Here is a 19043-nt window from a genome sequence, read left to right as displayed (position 1 = left end):
GGAGACCTCAGCCGGAGGATGAGCGGCCTCCCCGGGCCCAGCACCCCCTCCCCACCCGGCGAGACTCTTGGGTCAGCGGCCTGGCTGACGTGACCAGGCCCAAGTCCTCAGCGGCTGTGCCCTGCCAGCAGGGAGGGCTCTGAAGGACACAGAGGGACAGACGGCTCTTCCTCTGCCAGGACAGCGGCCATTCATCAGGAGATAAGCAGTGGCCGGAGGCAGAGCGGCGGAAGGAGCTGTCTGCAGGAGATAACCCGGGGTCACTCGGAGGGCACAGGGCACAGGAGGGCTCCTGTCCCCACCCCCGGGCCACCCAGGCCCCCGGGACTCCCCCACCCCGGGGGTGGGGTGCCCTTCCTTGAATCTGGCTGCGGCACCTGCCCAGGCTGCACTCATTGGAACCTCAGGTATGAGAGGTTTAACCCCATGACGCTGCTCACCCGGCCTCACGTCAACCCCAGGGGGACACAGGCCTCCAATCCTGAGGCGATGAGCGCCCGCTGCCTCCTGGACCAGCGGTGAGCTGGGAGATCCTGTGGTCAACTAGCCATGCCCGCGGGGCGTGGGGCCGGGGGTGAGCTGTGATGGCCGTGTGTTTGCAGCCCCCCGCCCTCAGGCCCGGCTGACCCGCTCTGCTTCCCTTCAAGGGGTTATTGTCTCGGCAGGTTCCCAGGAAGGGGAAGGGGGTCAGAGGTTATGCATATTTTTAGGCCTTTTGACTCAAGTTGCCAAATGGCCTCCAGACAGCATCTCGGGGCCCACGCCCTTGGGGGGCTGTGAGGCAGCTATGAGGAGAGAAGCCCCCCCCCCCGCGACCCCCCCCCCCCCCCGCCCCAGGAAGCTCAGTTACATCTGTGGCCTGGGACGGAGCAGCCTGGACTCACCTCCTCCCCACCTCACCCCCCCCCCCCCGCCCCCAGGGAAGAGCTCACCTGCGTGACGCCAAGGCTCTCCCCCTGTGGACACAGCAGCATGCGGGCCAGCCCTGCCCTCCAGGCAGCTCACGGGGCCCCACGGATGTGCAAGCCCTCGGAGCCCTGGTGGGCAGCGTCAGGGGCACAGCACGGGCACTTAGCTCGGCCTGGGGCCCAGGCGGCTTCCCGGGAGAGGCGATGCCAGCCCACCAGGCCGAGTAGGAGGCAGGTGGCTGGGCACAGAGGCCACGGCAGCCAGGCCTTGGGGGAGCCTGTCCCTAAGCCTCTCTGGGAGGGGCCTGACCTCGGGACAAAGCACCCCCACTCAGTCCCTCCTGCCCAGACAAGGGCTGGGGCTGGCTGGGCCTCAGTTTCCACACTTAGCATCATGCGAACCTGGCAGCGGGGTTTGGAGCTCGAGTGAGGCTTCAGCTTTGAGCGAGCGCCTCTGCGGGCCCCAGACCCCCAGGAGGCAGACTTCTCCTGGGAGGGAACTGGCCGCAGCCCCGTCCCCTCACCCGCCTCACCCCCTCACCCTGATGGCGGCTGCAGCAGGTCATCCAGGGGCCCAGTGTCATCAGGCCAGGCTCCCCGGGGGGCGCCTCCACCTCTCGGTCCCCTGAGGGCCACAGTCCAGGGGCCGCCCAGCAACAGAAGGAGGTGGAAACTCTCAGAGCCCAGGCCCCGGCGTCTGCAGCTGGGTCAGAGCAGGGCCCTGGCTTCCGTGGGCTGGGAGGCCTGAGGGACCAGGGGTCTGAGACGGGGGGTCAGCAGGACAGAGGGGCCTGGACAGGGTGTGGGTGGGGGAGTGCCTGCCTCCACTCCCAGGCGGCCTGACCTTCTCCCGGCCTGAGCCCAGCACCCTTCACTGGGGCAGGGCCCCTCCCCACCCTGTGCTCCTGGGAGCCCTGAGGAGGGGGTGCAGGAGGCAGCCAGGGAGGGCTGGGCTGGGCATTTCCTGCCGACAGTGCCAGGCTCCAGTGCCCTGAAGGGGTGATTCTGTGGTCTTAGTCAGAGGAAGTGAGGCAGAGCAAATGGGCACTGCATGTGCAGTGCCCCTGGGCCTGGCGGGCAGGGTGGGGAGACGGGCAGCCTAGGAACCAGGGAGCGGGCCTGGCCCTCAGTTCCCCCAAAGCCACACACCACAGCCAGCCTCCTGCCCGCACCGGGTGGTCACCCTGAGACCAGGCCCAGGGGTGAGCCGCCCCAGCCTCCGCTCCCTCCTGCCGTGGCTGAGTCTCTCCTTGCTGCTCACCTGCGGGTGTGGCTTAGACCTCACCCCCTCCTGCCCTCCCACCCGGTGGCCCCTGGGAGCCTGGGGGCTCTCATCTGTGAAGTGGGCGAACTGGAAACTGCATGCCCCTGGCTGTCCCCCCAACATCAGGTGCCACTCTCAGGGTCCAGGGGAAAGAGCCCCCCAGGAGGGAGTTTACACCCAGAGGGCAGCGCCCCCTGCACAGCTGGCTGCGGGCAGGTGTGCCCAGTGGTGGTGCCCCAGCCCCTGGGCCTGGCAGAGCTCCCAGGAGGGGTCAGCGAACAGAGCCTCCTTCCCCCTCATCGCGTGGTGACGTATTCACCCCATGGCTGCCTGTAGGCCCAGGCTGTGGGCACCTCCGCCAGCTCCCGCCCCCCATGCCCACAGCCCCTGCTCTGGGCCCTGACAGCCTCATTCCCAGCCCTCTCCCCGACCCAGCTCTGACCGAGGGGGTCAAGGTGCCCCCCTCTCCCTGGCTGAATGGAGAGGGAGGAAGCACGGGGCTCAGGGCCCGCAGCCCGAAGGGGAGGAGGCGGAGGCGGCTGTGAAGGAAGAGCACCTGGGGAGGTCCTGGCCCGCCTGCCTCTACAGCCAGGTGCTCCTGGAGGGCGGGGCTCACCCAGGGGCGAGCAGAGGGAGCCTTAAGGTAGCCCACGCCACGGAAGTCACGGAAGGTCGGCCTGGAGAGGACTAAGAGGCCTCCTCGGCTCTCCCTCCCCTTGGGCCAGGGCCCCTCCCCACCCCTCTCTCCTGGGGGCCAGCCCTGCTGGGACAGAGCCCAAGTGGGGGCTGCAGATGGGAGTGGAGGCCGCCTCAGCCGGCTTTTCCGCAGGAGGAAGACCGAGGCTGGGGCAGGGGGCCAGGGCAGAGCCTGGCATCCTCATGGCAAACCCTCTGACCCCACCTGAGGGAGCCCAGAGGGAAACGGAAGGACGGAGGAGGGTCGCTGGGGTGCCCGTGGCCAGGCCAGATGGGGAGAAGTGCCGGGCCGGGCGGGCTGGGCGGGCGGCCTCTGCTCCGGGCGGCCTCTGCTCCGGGCGGCCGGCCGGGGGGGGGGGGGAGGGGGGGGCAGCGGCTGTTGGTCCAGCCCAACAAGGATGAAACGGCGCCTTTGTCCTTCTCGCCGAAGTTGCTGTGACTGGAGGAGGCGTGACGTGAAAGGGTCATTGTTCCCACTTGGGCAGCCCCTCGGGGAGCTGAGGGCCAGCCGGGGGCAGGCTTCGTGCCAAAGCACAGCCCTGCCCGCTGCCTGCGGCGGTCAGATGCCCGCGTTCTCGGCCTCCTACCCCTGGCCGGTCCCCTCCGCTCCCAGGCCAGCCTGAGTGCAGTGTGCACCCCATGGAGGCCCCACGATACTGCAGAGCGTGCAGGGGGGACCCCGTGTTGGGGGCTGGGCTCTGCTCTGTGCACACATGTGAGCCAGGGAGGAGGGGTGCCTGGGAGCCTGCAGAGAGCATGGGGGGTGAAGAAGGCGCTTGGTCCTGGGACAAGGACACATGCTGGGGACATCTGAGCCTGAAGCCGTGCCCCAGGAAATGTCCCCCACCTCGCAGGCGAGGGGAGAGAGGCCCAGAGAAGGGACTAGGGGGCCCAGGCTGCACAGCACTAGCCTCCCCCAAGTACCCACCCCTGCAGGCCTCATTCTCTCTGGACACCTGACGCCTCTGTCCTGCCAGCTCCCAGCCCCCCACATGCTCCCCCGAGCAACACCCCCCCCTTTACCAAACCCAAACCTGCCTGGGTCTTTCCTCGGCTCCAAGCTGCCCTGGCCTCCGCGTCCAGCAAGCTCTCGTGCGGCCCTTCAAGGCCTCAGGTCTGGAGTCTTCCTAGCCCTGTGTGGGCCGCTGACCACACCGTGGACGGTTTTATCTTCCTGGCTCCTGCCCCCTCCGGGCTCAGGGGAAGAGCCAGAGGCTGGGCAGGGTCACCAGGAGTTGGGGGGCCCTTCTGCCCGCCTGGCGGCCTGGATGTCTTCAGTGCCCACAACTGCTCTCCCCGCCCCACCTCTCCACTGCCCCCCGCACCTGGCATCAGGCTCAGCTGACCCAGGCCAATTAACCCTCCCCCAGCCCAGAGGAGATCTGGCTCCAGAGTGAGGCTATTTTTCCCTGGAGGGATGGAGCTAATTAACTGAGAGGGCTTAATTAATCAATTAGCGTGGCCTCCAGACCCCTCCACTTAGCTGAGGCCGTGGCAGGCATTTATAAACAGGAGCTGCCAGCCGTTCTCTGCAACCAAAGGGGAAGGCAGCGATCCCGGTGGGCACAGAGGCGGGAGCCCAGTCAGTGGGCAGGGAGGTGCCAGTCCCCCCCGCAGCTCTGAGCAGGTGCAGAATCAACAGCACCTGGGCATGTGGCATACACAGTGCGGCAGGTACTCTGTGACACACGCCGTGCGCACAGGTCACAGGCCTGACATCCAGAGCTGGGCAAGTGCCCAGAGGTGGCCCAGACAGTGGCCAGAGAACTGCTGATCCCAGCCGGACCCAGCACCTTGGCCAGCCAGGCCTCTAGAGGATGGGGCTGCACAGAGGGCCAAGGGAGCCAGAGCAGGCACCAGCCCCCCAGTTGGGGGAGGAGTCTGGGAAGGCTTCCTGGAGGAAGCAGCATGTGAGCTAGAGAGAGGAAGCTGCTTGCAGGAGGTGCGGGTGATGCAGAGAACTCCAGGGGAGGAAAGGCTGTGCAAAGGCCTGCAGGCCGGAGAGCAGGAGGTTCCTCCATCACTGAGACCTGCTGGGTCTGTTCCATCTGAGAAATGAGGGGGCCGTGTGTGTGTATGTGTGTGTGTGTGTGTGTGTGTGTGTGTGTGTGTGTGTGATACGCGCACGCGTGTGAGTATCTGGTCCCTCACGGGGCCGGAGGGAGAAGCTCCCAGCCGGATGGAGGAGGCAGGATCTGGAAGGAGCGACGCCGGCAGCAGGCGGGGACGACTCGCTTCTACCTTGTCGGCCTCTGACCGGCTGAGCCTCGCTTCCCCGTCTGCACAGGGCTGGGGGGCAGGAGGATCCGGAACTCTCCCAGGCTCTCGGGTCCTCTGGGTACCAGCAGTCAGAGGGGAGTGAGCCCAGGGGGGGAGGCCCAGAACCAGTGGGGAAACTCAAAGATCAGACCACAGGCTCCTGGGTGCCTCCCTCCAGGCGCACCTGCTTCCCGTCGGGCCTCTGGCTTCTCAAAGGGTTGGGTGCGGGGGCTGACCGCACTGACCCAAGGGCAGCCTGGTGCAGACAGGGTGGGGGCAGGCCTGAGGGTGCCAGGCAGTGGCCACATGGGCTTGCTGCCTGCCCTCTCCTGCCCCCTCCATGAGGATGAATGGCTGTGTTTGCTCGCTGGGGAGGGCCTGTGGGGGTGGCGGCTCTCTGAAGCTACCCCCACCCCCCCACCCCGCTCAGCAGACCCACCCTAAGGAAGTGCTCACGTCTGTTGTGGTCTTGTCAGATCTCCCCCAGGTGACTGTGCCCCATGCTACAAGTCCGTTCTTGTGTCTGGCCTTAGTCACTGCTGCTGTTGCACCTGATTCATTTGTCGGAGGACAAGTGAGGGCCCCATTATCCTGCCGCCCAGCCTGACATCACTGAACCCCCGGGCATGTTCCCACTCCCCCACTCCCGGGATGGCTGCGGCACCGGAAATGGCTGCGGGATGAATGTGTGAGCGGGTGGGTGGCTCAGGTCCTCCTCCCATGAGAACGCTGAGAGGTGTCTGGGCGATGGATGACGGGTTGCTGAGAACTGGGCTGAGATGGAGAAGGAAAAGGGGGCCCAAAGGGAGGCAAAGGCTCAGGAAGGCCAGGAGGAAAGAGATGGGACTGAAGACACAGAGACAAAGCCGGTCCCACCCCAGAGAGCTGGTGTCCAGGAGCTCAGGGGACACAGGCCCCCAGGGCCTCGGCCACAGGCGGCCTGGGCTGCACAGGGCCCATGGCGGGGGCGGGGGGGGGGCGCGGAAGGAGCAGGTGGGATAATGAGGTCCCTGAGCCAGAACAGAGGGAGCAGGAAGCGAGAACCTGGGGCTCGGTGAGCACAGAGGAAGCATGGCCTTGCTCAAGGCCACCCAGTGAGGACCCAAGGTCACAGAGTGAGCCACCCAGCAGGACCTGGCCCTCCATCCCCGCAGGCACAGTGCCGATGAGGACACTGAGGGTCAGAGAGGCCACTTGGCCTGGGGAGGGCCCGGTGGGGGAGGCCTCCCTCCGCCCTGTGCTTGGGCACGCTGGCACTGCCAGGCACTTACTCAGCCTGTCGAAGGCCCAGCCCCCAGCAGGGCACCCGCGGGCTTCCCCAGCCCTGGCCGAGCGCAGTGAGAGCGAACAAAGGCCCAGTCTCTGCCTGCCCAGGCTCCCACCCCCTCGCCCGCCCCTGGCACAGAAGGACCAGGCCTCCGAGGAAGTGCAAGAGCTAAAGCAGCACCCACCCCTTTGCCAAGGATGCAAGTCGTCCCCCCCGGCCCCCCGCACGGGCCTGCTGGCCACACCGCAGTGCCCACATTCCAAGCGAGAGGGGTAGGAGCTGGCGGCCACAGGTCCCTTCGCTCACAGAGCCGGCCCTCTGCCCCACACAGGCTTGCCGGTGCCATGGTTCTGGTCATTCTGGTCAGGTTCCCTCCAGGCAGAGCGGGGGCAGGGAGAGAAAGAGCCTGGAGCGACCCCTGGGAAAGGTCACGTGAGAGGCAGAGATGGGGAAACCCAGTCAGCGCCCAAGCCTCCTTGTCGCTGACTGGGCCACCCAATCGAGTTAGAGATGAAGGAGACGTCAGCCCCTCTGAAGCCTGTCTCCCCATCTGTAAGGTGGGCTGTCGCCACTGAGGCCTCCCTGCCCCGGGCAGGGCACCATCCTTCTGCGGCCCAGCCTTGAGCCCCAGAGGCCAACTGCCCCCTAGGCCCAGGCTGACCAGGAAATGGATACTGGGTGTCTGGGCGACTGGTCCCCCCTCAACAGAGATGGGAACTGGCTCAGGGAGGCTGCGGGACCTGCAGGCCACCTAGTTCCAAAGGAGCAGCAGGCTGACCCGTCCCTGACAGGTTTCATGCCCCACTGGCACCCCGTTGCGGCAGGGGTAGGGGAGGGTGATCAGTGGGCACCCCGTCCCACCCACAGGGCCTGGGGCTGCAGGGCACAGAGTCCTGGGCAACCTGGACAATGTCCCAGCAGACAGACTCGGGAGATGCAGAGCGCGGCTCAGCTTTGGGACCTTGGTCCACGAAACCGCCAAGCCTTCTCCTCCCGTCAGCCAATCAGCGAAAGCCCAGAGAAAGCCGATGCCCGGCCTGCCAGTGCCCGGGGCGTGGAATGCCCACACCCCGCTTCTCCCCGAGGCGGGCGCTCCCCCGGCTGTAGGCACCTCCCACCGAACGGATCAAGTGCCGGCAGACCCCAGCCACCACTTCACACAGAACAGGGCTGGATGCTGGCCAGTGTCCCCTGGTCCCCGGCCCTTCAGACACCGCGATTCATTTTAAAGAAAAAATAATATTTATTTGCAATATAAACAAAGTCCCGTCGCTGGCTCGGGATGTGTGTGTGTGTGTACATATATGTAGGGTCACAAATTTTCCTTCATAAGGTCATAAAGCAAAACTGGCCCCTCTTGGCATACTCTCATTTACACAAATCTGATGCATCTTTCTGGGTTTTTCTCTTTAAAAGTAAAAAAGAGAGAGAAAGAGAACCATGTACAGCATGGAAGCTTTTTGTCAATTTCTCGACTGTGGCAAGATTTGAATCCGCTGCCTTGAAGAATCCCTGAAAACAACCCCCGAGAGGTAAGATGCAGTGGGGCAGAGGGGCCACAGCCCCGCTCAGGGACCCGGCCACCCACTCCCCGCCCTGGCCCCAAGCGGTCCCGACACCCGGTAGAACTGAGGCTGGAGAAGGAACAAAACTGGAGAGGCTAACGGAATCCGTGGCTTTGTTCTGTGGATACTGGGGGTGGGGCCGGAGGACAGAGCCTTGCACCCCTTTCACTGCCCACCCACCCTCGCCCCTCTGCGCCTGCCTGGGACGGAAATGGGATGGGTATGAGGTTCCCAGTCGCAGAAGGTATGGGCAAGACGAGCGCTGGGCAGGCCTCACTGGACCAAGGGGCTGGGAGTGGCAGCGGACCCAAAGCAACAGCCAGAGTGACGGACAGACACCTGGGAGGCAGGGCGGGGCCCCCACCACCTGAGCTTCCCCCAGCCACCGGGCCTCCACTGTTACCAACAAACAGAGAGAAAGAGACAGGAGTAGTGGGTTTGCAGAGGAAAGGCCCGGGCCCAGGCCCTCCCAGGGGCCAAGCCCAGAGGGCTAATGCTACTGCGTGTGTCCCGTGGCCCCGTCCCCCTCTCCCCCTCTCCACCGGCCTCCGGCTCCCGTGGTGGTTAGCCTGCGGGACCGCCTGAGGGAGGAGAGGGAGGCCAGAGAATGCAGAGACCACTGGCCCAGCCCCATCACACCCGCAGCCTCACCAGACCAGCGCAGGGCCACAGGGGCGGGGCCGGGTTGGGGGGCATGGGCGCGGCGGGGTCCCCCTTCGAGAAGGGCCCGCTGCAGGAACAGGCTTCACACATGTGCAAAATGCATTTGGTCAAGATCAACACGGGGTTCGTCTTTTCCATTAAAAAAAAAAAAAAAGCAAACAAAAAACCAGTAACGGCGTTTGGAAATAGAAAGGAAAACAAAACTGAGAACACGTCTCTCTCTCGCAGGATCAAGAAAGGGATGAAATACTGGTTTATACATCCACTGCTGCATGTGGCCTGAAAATAACACTTTTTGTTAAAAAAGGAAAGTCAAGAAGACGTGGCCTCACGGTACCCCAGGGCTTGGGTTTACCTGCCAAAGTAAAAAGTGAACTCAGTCCGTGGTGTCTTTAAAAACCGCCCACCTGGCTGGGCCATTCGCAGGAGGTGTCCTGCGGACAGGATGAGGACAGGACAAGGACGTCCGCTCCGCAGCCCTGAGTCTGAGGCAGGGCCCCGCCGAGTCCTGCGCGGGGAGCGCTGCTGGGCTCCGTCCCCCGGACGGTGAGCGCTCAGCACCCGTCGGCCTGGCCTCCGGGCACAGGCGATGTCCGGGTTCCTCGGGCTCCCTGGGGAGGCCGGGACCCTGCCCACATGCCCGGCCTCACGTGGACTCCAGGGTGTTGAGGGGGAACAGGTTGTGGTTGGTGGGCGTGGAGAAGTAGAGCTGCTCGCTGGGCGTGTGGTTGTCGCACGGGCTGCTCAGCCCCAGCGTCCGCTCGAAGTCCAGCAGCTGCCCCATGAAGTTGAAGTTGGGTGAGATGTTGGACTTTTTCCTCTTGACGAAGTCGTAGGCGTCGTTGAGTGACAGGTTCATCTTCTGCATCAGGTAGGCCACGGTGACCGTCACCGAGCGGCTGATGCCCGCCAGGCAGTGCACCAGGACGCCGCACTTCTTGGAGCGCGCCTCGTCTGAAACACACGGGCCGGGGTCAGGGCGCCTCCTCCAGGAGCCGCGGGAGGGCGGCCCCCAGGGGGCGTGGGGTCTGGCTGGTGCTGCCTCTCTCTTGCGGGACAGCAGCCTGAGGCCGGTCAAGAGCAGGCCCGTGGGGAGGGCTCTGTCAGGCGTCAGCACCAGGACACTGGACGCCGGGCCTCGGCTGCTCGTCTACTGAGCAGGCCCGTGAGCCGGGCTCTTTTAAGGACCTGAGCCAAGTGAGGGCCCCCCAGACACGGGCTGTGGCCCCGTAATCACTGCTGGTCCCTCTGCTGCCACCAGTGAGCTGCGGGCGTCACCTGCACCCTCTCAGGTCACCTGCACCCATGGCTAGTGAGCTGATTCACAGATTCGGAAACAGACACGGGGACAGCGTGACAAGCCCCAGGCCACAGGGCTCCTCCCAGTCGTAGCACCCACATGGCCAGCCCATTACGCACACCCTGTGGGTGCCCCTCAGGAAGGGACTAGGGGCCCCGGCCCCGCATTGGCTCTGGCTAGCCAGGGAGGAGGGCTCACAAGTGGGGTTTGCTGAAATGGGCCCACTTACTACTCCCCCCGCGGGCCTACAGGCCAGTGACACCTTCCACCAACCAACCAGGTTCTGCCACCCCTGCCCACACCCCTTCCCTCCCCAGCCCCCCCCCCCCCTCACCAGCTCTCAGGCTCCTCTGCTTCGGATAGGAGCTCAACAAATACAGGTGGAGCCACTGAATCACTCACCCTGTGATCTCCCCTCCCCTGGACCTAGGGCAGCTGCCCCTCTCAGTGCCACAGCCGTGCCAGGTTCACAGATTAACAAGAGGCAGCTCAGGGCCCTCAAGGCTCCCACTTCCCTGCCTGTGAGCTCACTGGGCACCGGCATCCAGTCGGTGCTCAATCAGTGCACTCCTACCCGATGACCCGGGGGGGGCCACAGATTGGCCCTCACCTGGTGCCCACAGCCTGTGGCCTGGCAGAGCTTCCCAGGGCTAAGCATTCAGTAGGTACTTAACTGAGACTCAGGGACTGACAGGGGCAAGACCAGCAGGGGAAGACAGATGCTGTGGCTTCACGAGGAGCCGTGTGGTCTGACCTTGAGATTGGGGGCAGAAGGCGGGTAGGGATGGGCCTCTAGTGGTGACACACCAGGATATGGGCAACGCCTGGCCCCCAACCCACTCCTGTGTGATCCAAAGTGAAACCACGACCGCACTTCATTTTTAGCCTCCGGGGTGTGGCTGAGCAGTGGGGGGCTGGCGCTGGGTCCTGTCCCGCTGCGTCCTATGATGCTTGGGTCTCCACTCCCTCCTCGTCAAGTGGGGAATAACGGTCCCCCTTACACCCTGCTCCGTCCCCTCCCCAGACACAGAGGGGCTTTCAAGGAGAAAGGCATCCACCAGCCAGACTCAGCCCCTGGGAATCTGGGGTCCCTCCACGCCCCTCCCTCACAGCCCCAGCCCCTCCCCTAGGCCTCCGCTTCCTTCCTTCCTCCCAGCCAGGCACCTAGTTTTGGTTCCCAGTGAGCGGATGAGGCGGGGAAGCCTCCCACTTCCTGTTATTAAAGCCAGCCCAGCCCAGCTGACACCCAAACGCCCTCACCGGACACGGCGCCAGCAGGGAAGACTGCCCTGGCCACCCTCCCTGCCACCGGAGGCGGGCAGAAGCCCGGGTCTCCATTCACTGGTCCCTTCCCCACTCCCTGGGCGAGGGGGGCCCGGGAAGACGACCCCCAGTCCAGCAGCCTCCAGCTGGCTGAGGAAGCAGGATGGGGGGGTCAGAGATAAGGCGGCTCACGGAGACCAAGTCAGCTGAGGCTGGGCTGTAGGAGGCTCTAAGCCACACAGCAGAACACGCTGCTCTAGGGACAGCCTCCCCCACATTCTCTCTACACCCCCTGTACTCGGGGAGCATCTGGGGCCCCACCAAGGCGCTCTGGGTCCCTGCATTCCAACAGCTGCCTGTGGGGTAGGCCTCTAGCTCCAGACCACCCCCTGAACTCCCTCAGGTGTGCAGTAGAGCCCACGGAGGCACCGTGACAGCCCCAGCCTGCAGACACGTGTGCTGGGGCGTGAGGCAGAGCCAGCGAGACCCGTGGGAGGTCTGAGAGCTGTGATGTTCCAGCTCGTTCAGCCCGAAACAGCAGCCAGAAAGGCCAGGCTGGGCAGGAGGGGCCTGAGGTGCCCGAGACCCAGGGACTGCTCAGACTCGGGGGCCTCGGTGACTCACTGCGGGCACGGGTACACCCATGGGCACACGCTGGCACATGCCGGGCACACACAGGCCTCGGCAGGCCCAGAGGTACCCAGTCAGGCGTGGCTACACCCAGAGTCCTGTACACATCTTGCCGCGCCTGCCCACCCTCCCCACCCAGAGCGCGGCAGCACCTACCGATGAAGCTGATGGCCTCGGGGAAGAACTGGGACAGGTTCTGGCTCCAGTGGTCGGAGATGGGGATCTGCTTGTAGGTGAACTCGCCGCCGTGCTCGAAGGCGTTGGGCAGGTTGGGCGTGACGTTGAGGATGTACTTGATGCCGTACTTGCCGAGCACGTCCAGGTTGGTGGAGTCCTTGGCGCAGCCGAGGTAGAGGTAGGGCAGGATCTGGACGGGGAAGGCCGGCTGGCTGGACGGCACAGGACTGCCGTCCGACTCGGTGGCGCTGCTGGGCAGCTCCCGGTCCGACTCCCCGTCGGAGCAGTCAGAGCTGATGCGCAGGCCGCCCAGGCCCAGCACGGAGGTGGGCGGCGAGCTGCTGGGCGAGGACGAGCTGTCCACGTTGGTCTCGCAGTGCTCCGAGTACTCCGTCTGGAACTTGTTGAAACCACCTGTGGCCAGGGCAAGGCAGGGCCTGGGTGAGAGGCTGGCATGCCCCTGGCCAGTGCCCCGGCCCCAATGGGGGCCGCACAAGACCAACGACAGTCAGGGGTCCCCGTGTCAAGCACCATCACAACAGCCAACATGGGCCGTGTCGGTCAGTCACACATGTACCTTCTCCTGTTTTCCCCACATCTGTCCTATGACTCACTTCACAGATGAGGAAACTGAGGCCCCAGGAGGGGAAGTAACAGGCCTGAGCTCCAAACCCTTACTCATTGGTTCAGGGGCCCGCCATACCACCAGCGTTAGGGCCCTGAGCACAGGACCCAGCTCCTCCCTCCTCTGCAGCTCCTCTGCGCACCCGCCGGGTTTGCCCGCTAACGGCTAAGTGTCGGCGAAAGCGACAGCCCCATCTCAGGCCAGCACCCAGCACCGGTGGGTCTGCAAACCGCTTGTAGATAGGACTGCAGAGGCCAGAGCTGGGTCGGGTTAGAAGCAAAGAGGCCTGGGCCTCGGATTGGGAGTCCAGAGCTTGCCCCCACCCCCAACCAGAGTCTGTATTGGCCGGTCATTTCCCCCCAAGGGGCAGATTCATGAGGCCCCAGCTCCACCGCTCTAAAACCCTCCCTCAGAACACAAGACCCCCCTCGCCTTGGATCCAGGGAGGGGGAGGGCCACCAGGGCTTTACAGGGAGGAGAGATGGGGAGCGTCTGCAGCAAGGCACGGGCCCTGCGCCGGCCTCCCCTCCCTCCGCCTGCCCGCCTGCTGCCAGCGAGAGGCCATTTTGGAATGTTAATTGGAAACACCGGCTGCAGCCACTAGCGGCCCCCCCCCCCTCCGTCCCCAGTGCTGCTCCCTCTTCTACAAGTTCTGGGGCAGCAGTCTGGGTCTGGGGGCCCCGGAAAACTAGGGCGAGGGCAGGGAACACTAACTCACAGCCGCCGCCCCCCCACCCCCCCACCCAGGCCTCCAAGAGGCGGGGATCCCCAAGCAGCGAGCTATGCGGGAAGGCTCAGTCCCCCAACCCAATGTCCCTGTGCCCCGCGGGCGGCGATGGTGCCCCGGCTCCTGTGCTGACCCTGGCCTTCCAGGGACACGCATTCCAGGCTGGAGGAGCGGAAGTTGGGTGCCCTCTCGCCTTTGAGGGTCAGGATGGGTCCCTCCCTCCTCCGAGGGGCTCGGCTGGGAGCTGGGCGCTGCTATGGCGCCAACAACAGTTAAAAGGAAAGCCAGGCGGGGGAAAGTTTGTTCAGTCCGAATCGGACCCAGAAAGGGGTGCAGAGCCCCCCCCCCCGCCCCCGCCCCTCCGTGCACACACACACACCAGGCTAAACCTTAGGGGCCGGGCTCCGGAGAGGGGCGGATGCGGGCCGGGGGAGACGTGGCGCCTGCGGGGCAGGCTGAGCGCGAGGAGAGAAAGCCGCCTCCGGCGGGGGCGTCAGGGAGCCGCGGGGGACCCCTCCCCCCGGCCGGGGGTCCCGGGGCCGCCCTCACCTTGGAGGTAGTAGGCCTGGCAGCCGTCGTCGCGCAGCTTCTGCAGGAGCAGGCCGAGCACCGAGGCGGGCGCGCCGGGCTCCGGCTGCCACTCGGCCGTGGCCTCGTCGTAGAGCAGCACGGTAGCCGCCTTGCAGCGCGTGGCGAAGCGCTCCTTGTCCGCGTGGTTCGGGATGATGGAGCGGATGGGCAGGTTGCCCTTGCGCAGGCGGCGCAGCATGAGGCCGGGGATGGCCAGGTTGATGGCCGTCTCGATGTGCGACGACTCGAAGAGCTCGTGCGGCCGGCAGTCGAGCAGCAGCAGGGACGCGCCGCCGCGCGCCTCCAGCTCCTCCTGGAGCCACTCGGCGCTCTTGCACGGCATGGTCCCCGCGCCCGTCGCCGCGCCGGTCCCGGATCCCGCGTCGGGCTCCGACCCCGCCCCGGTGCCCCCAGCCGCCGCCGTCCCCGAGGTCGACATGTGCGCCCGCGCTGGGGTGCCGCGGACTTGGTTTTTCATGGGGAGCGCGGGTGGCCCGGGGCCGGGGCCGGGCAGCCCTGCCCAGGGACGGCGCCCCGGCCGCGCGGGCCCCAGCCGCGTCTCCCGGCGCCCGCCTCCCGCCTCGCTGCGCGCCCTCCGCCCCGGCCTCCCGGCCTCCGTCCCGCCCGGCCCTCCGCGCGCGCCGCGGCCTGACAGCCCCAATTAAACGGCGGCTCCGGCGCGCGACCGCCGAGGCGTCCTCCGGGGGCGGGGCCGCGGGGCCGGCGCCTGGACTTAAAGGCGCCGCGCCTCCGCCGCCACACCCCAAGGGGTACGCGGGCGCGCAAGCGTCCGGTGCGCCCTGGCCCTCCTCGCCCTGACTCGGCGCCGCCGCCGCGGTCTCGCCTGGCCCGGAACCGGCTCTGACCCGCCTAGGGGGCCCGGCCTAGACGCCCTCCTGGGTCCTCTATACCCGCGCTCCCCACCCTACAGGGCCCCACGGTGAAGGGCTTCCTTCGGGGCGTCCTGCGCCTGGCACCCCGTCTCCACAGGAACAGAAGCAGAGTCCCCCGGGGAGGGGGCGGTCACGCTGAGCCCACCTCCCCTCTTCCTGTCTGTCAGTCCCACTCATTCATTCTCGCAATGAGTTCATTTTATAAGGGGAAGCTGACCGCCTACTACGTGCCAGGCAGTGTGTTTACGGTCACCGTTCCAGGTGACTGCACGGTCCCTGTGATGGCCACAGGCTTCGAGACCTGAGAGAGGTCTCACCCCACCAGGCCTGACCGGGAATCTGCACCTCGACAGCTGGCGGAGCAGGACGGCCAAGGGCCGCGCCACCCGCGGCGGGCGAGGGTGGAGAAATCCTGAAAAGACCAGCCCTCGGAGGAGACAGCGAGCCCTTTAAGAAAGCTTTCCAAGCAGAGTGGTGACAGGCGCCGAGCGAAGCGCCACGTGACTTTTGCTCTGGGGCGGGTGGGCGGGGGAGCGTCCTTTATAACCGACTCCTCGCCTAACCCAACGCACCAATCAGCTTTCGTGGTGGGCGGGAGGGCGTCGCGCAGATGGCCAATCGCGGCCAAGGGAGAGCGTGGTGGGAGGGAGGCGGGGCCCGCCCGGGTTGCACCCTGCGCGGGAAGTGGGCGGGGCCTCCGGGAGCGGACGGGCCCGTTCGCTGGCGGGCGGGGCGGGGCGGAGGCGGTGAATGGAGCCGCAGGTAGCGCTGGAACAAAGCGGCTCGACCTGAGCGGCGCGCGTGCGCAGGGACCGCCACGCTTTTCCTGCGGAGTCGGGCATGTCTGTCCGTGTAGGAAGCTCGCGGCCGGACCCGTGCCAGCGGTTCTTAACCTGTGGGGTCGTGACCCCTTTGGGGGTCCAACGACCCTTTCACAGGGGTAGCCTAAGACCATTGGAAAACACATATATAATTACATATTGTTTTTGTGATTAATCACTATGCTTTAATGATGTTCAATTTGTCACAATGAAATTGGGGGTCACCACAACATGAGGAACTGTATTAAAGGGCCGCGGCATTAGGAAGGTTGAGAACCACTGGTAGACCGTCCCCTGCCTGGCACAGCGCACCCACCTCCTTCGGGCTCACCCCTCCCGCTCCGAGGCCAGTGGGCTCACAGCCACGGGCCTCCACCCCGAGCTGGAGGGAGTCTGGAGGGAGTCTGGAGGGAGTCTGGAGGGAGTCTGGAGGGAGTCTGGAGGGAGTCGGGGCTGTCAGGGGTGGGGCTGAGGCGCTGAGATTTGCCTCTGTAGCCAGGAGGGTTGAGCTTCCCGCTGACCCGAAGGCAGGAAGAGATGGCCGTGGAGTAGTCCCCGCTCCCCCGTCTTCCCTGGGAAGGATGGTCTCCCGGGAGGGCTTCACCATCCTTCTGGGCTGTATCGCACAGAAGCAGGGGCCTCTGCCACAGCCACAGCCCCAGGAACCCACAGCATTACAGTCAGAGACGCTCTATCACCCAGGGCTGTGCTGGGCTGCTGGGCGGACCACCTCCCTGGGGTCCTAGGACCTGTGGGAAGAGCTTCCAGGGCCTGAGAGGCCGGTACCCAGATTCTGCCCTGCCCTTTGCTGCCGGGTTGTGTGGTTGTCACCTCTCTGGGCCTGGGTTTTCCAGATGTAGCAGGGCGCTGGCCAGGACAGCACCCAGCCAGTCTGGCACAAACCTATCTGTTAGGGAGGGTGCCTCTCCCAGGGCAGGGCAGGGCAGGGCAGGCGCTCGCTGGTGGTCAGGGATGGAGGCAGCACTCAAAAAGGAGTTCTGAGGACCCACGGGGCGGGAGGGCAGAATTGTTCTCTGGCCAGAGAATCGTTCAGGGTTGAGGACCTTCCCTGCAGCAGTACCGGAGGAGGGACTGGCCAGTGCTCTCACTAGTGGGGGCACAACCGAAATGACCTCCCCTGCACCCCACAGTCCCTGGCCCGGTGCATGGGGGAGAACCGCCTGGAGAGAGGAAAGGAATTCCTACCACCCTCACATTGGCTGCCACGGCTCCTGTCTCCCCCTCTGAGATCCTCCAGTGGGGCAGACACCCTAGAGGAGACCTGTGTGGAGCTGGAAGAGCTCCCAGGGGCAGGATGAAAAGAGGGGCAGGGTTTGGCTACGTGCAGGAGTGAGAGCGTATGGGAGGGGTGGCAGTGGGAGCACAGGCATGGAGGAGGATGACCATGGCCACGTGCGGGGCGCTCGGCCCCCATCACGGGGTTCCTGAGCGGAAGCCCAGCCTCCAGCCTCGAACAGCGGGACAAGTGCATAGGATGGGTCAGAGGGCTGCCCCTGGGTGTGTGAGGCAGGGCTGGGAGACCCAGAACCCTCTGATGTACAAGACCCAGAGCCCAGCTGGAGCCTGCCCAGGGTCAGACAGCAAGAGGCGAGTGTTGTCCCTGCCAGGGACTTGCCCTGCTACTGAGAGCTTCCCTCCGGATGCTGGGAGAGGGAACCTGGTGCCAGACAGGCCTCCTCAGGAATGTGGCCTTTCCTGCCCTCAGGGGCAGGCCTCTCTCACCTGCAGCCCCTAGGAGCGGTGCCTGCTCTCCAGGCCCATCCCTCCCCCTGCCTTCTCTGTCGCATCCCTGTTCACCCAGGTGCCAGGCCCGAACCTGAGGCATGTTAGGAGCCGCCCCGAACCATATGGTGAAGGACCGAGCCGGTGGGCGAGGCTTGGCTGTAATGGTGGGATGTTTGATGTGAGCTGAGATGTGCACCCCAGACATGTCTGCATGCTTTAGTGACCCGGAGCTGTGTCACCGATAGTTTAAGCATCTTAGAAACAGACACTCCTTTTCCCACTGGTGTCCACGGATCTCTCAGAGACGGGCACCATGTTTTGAATGGCATATACTGGAGGAGGAGCAGGAGGAAGAGGGGGAGGAGGAGAGGAGAGGAGGGGAGAAGGGTCGGTCAGTCCTTGCCCTCCTACCCTAAGAGGCCAGCACTCATTGAGGGTGAGCTCCTGCTTGCTTCCCGGAGGGCAGCTTTCCGAGAGGCGCTATTTCCCCTCCCATGGTGAGTGTAGAGCAGGGGCTGGGGCTGAGGCTGGGCCCTCCAGCCCATGATGCCAGCCTCTGCCCGGGGCAGCTCCATGGTGGGGGTGCCATGGGAGCCCTGCCTGAGACCCAGACTGGGGGCCCTGGGGAGCAGGTGGGAGAGAGGATCTCGCCAAGAAAAATCAAAGAACAGGACCTGGCAGGAGGGCCGCCAGGGCCAAGAGATTGAGGGCTCCCCCGGCTGCCTGGGGGAGGCAAAGGAGGAAGAATGAAGACAGCCCCCTCCATGTGTGCAGACCTTCCCAAGCACCTGCCCGGGGCCAGGGAGTGTGTGGGACAGTGCGTGGGCCTCAGAGCGGGACAGACCAACCTCACTGCTCCCTCTCCCAGCTCCTCACCAGCAGCGACCCCAGGCCCTTGGTCTACCTCCCTGCGTGGGTTCCCCCACCGCTGCTCTCCCAGCCACCACTCTGCAAAGCTTTGTCCCTGCAGACATCACTAGTCAATCCCAGCACTTTCTCTCTTGCTGAGCCATCTGCCGGCTTCAAAACCCTTCTAAGTAGGCATGACCAGTTGATTGACTGTGGTAGACAAGGGATTTCAAACCCAGGTGCTAAGGCCTCAATTCATAGCCAGACCAGCCAAGGCCTCTCTGTCCCCACCCCCAGCTCACTTCACCCTGACCTGCTGCCTGCTGCGCCCCAGACTCAGCACCCGCCTCCACCACTTCCTCACTCCCTGCCCCTACCTCCGAAATCAGCTCAGGGGCACCGCACACTGCCCCGCTGACCTCATCCTCCCCGTGGGGCCCCTGTGCCACCCTCTCTACCCACTTAAAGGCAGTTCGGCCTGCAGGGGGCTGGGGCGGGGCACCCAGGCTGCCTCGTGCCCCACCCTCCCTCCACTTCAAGCTCCTGTCTGTACAGGTTCCCCTAAGGGGGCCGGGGCCCCACTGGGTTGGGCGCCTGGCAGGTAAGTCTTGCGAGCAGTGCACGGGCTGACTTGGGACTGATGTCAAGCGGCCTGGTTTCTGTCCTGGCGCCAAGGCCACACCCTGCGCCGCAGTGCCCACCTCCTCCGCCCTGCCTTCACCCCAGTTTCCCCAGGGAGGTGGCAGAGCGGGGCTCGTCTGCTCTACAGATGGGAACGCTGAGGCCCAGGAAGGGAAATTGTCTAGCCCCAGGGCCTGGC

General features: G+C 65.3%; 1 protein-coding gene across 1 annotated transcript; it reads right to left on the bottom strand.

The window, feature by feature from the left end:
- Positions 1-7617: 7617 nt before the first annotated feature.
- DUSP7 (dual specificity phosphatase 7) lies at positions 7618-15269 on the bottom strand. Its single transcript, XM_059664593.1, has 3 exons — positions 13894-15269; positions 11972-12406; positions 7618-9576 (listed from the first exon to the last, which is right to left on the bottom strand). Exons 1-3 carry the CDS (start codon positions 14390-14392, stop codon positions 9269-9271), a joined length of 1242 nt encoding a protein of 413 aa, XP_059520576.1. The 5' UTR covers positions 14393-15269; the 3' UTR covers positions 7618-9268.
- Between the last annotated feature and the right edge of the window lie 3774 nt (positions 15270-19043).

The sequence above is a fragment of the Myotis daubentonii genome, chromosome 14, assembly GCF_963259705.1.
Source record: "Myotis daubentonii chromosome 14, mMyoDau2.1, whole genome shotgun sequence".
Taxonomy (NCBI): Eukaryota; Metazoa; Chordata; class Mammalia; order Chiroptera; family Vespertilionidae; genus Myotis; species Myotis daubentonii.
The sequence above is the reverse complement of the archived record's forward strand: the minus strand, read 5'-3'. Positions and strand labels throughout refer to the sequence as shown.

Excerpts from the sequence above, each read along its gene's own strand:
- DUSP7 (XM_059664593.1), bottom strand. The coding sequence starts at position 14,392 with ATGAAAAACCAAGTCCGCGGCACCCCAGCGCGGGCGCACATGTCGACC. Across the intron at positions 12,407-13,893 it reads CCAGGCCTACTACCTCCAAG|GTGGTTTCAACAAGTTCCAG; the intron begins GTGAGGGCGGCC and ends CCCTGGCCACAG. Across the intron at positions 9,577-11,971 it reads CGAGGCCATCAGCTTCATCG|ACGAGGCGCGCTCCAAGAAG; the intron begins GTAGGTGCTGCC and ends CGTGTGTTTCAG.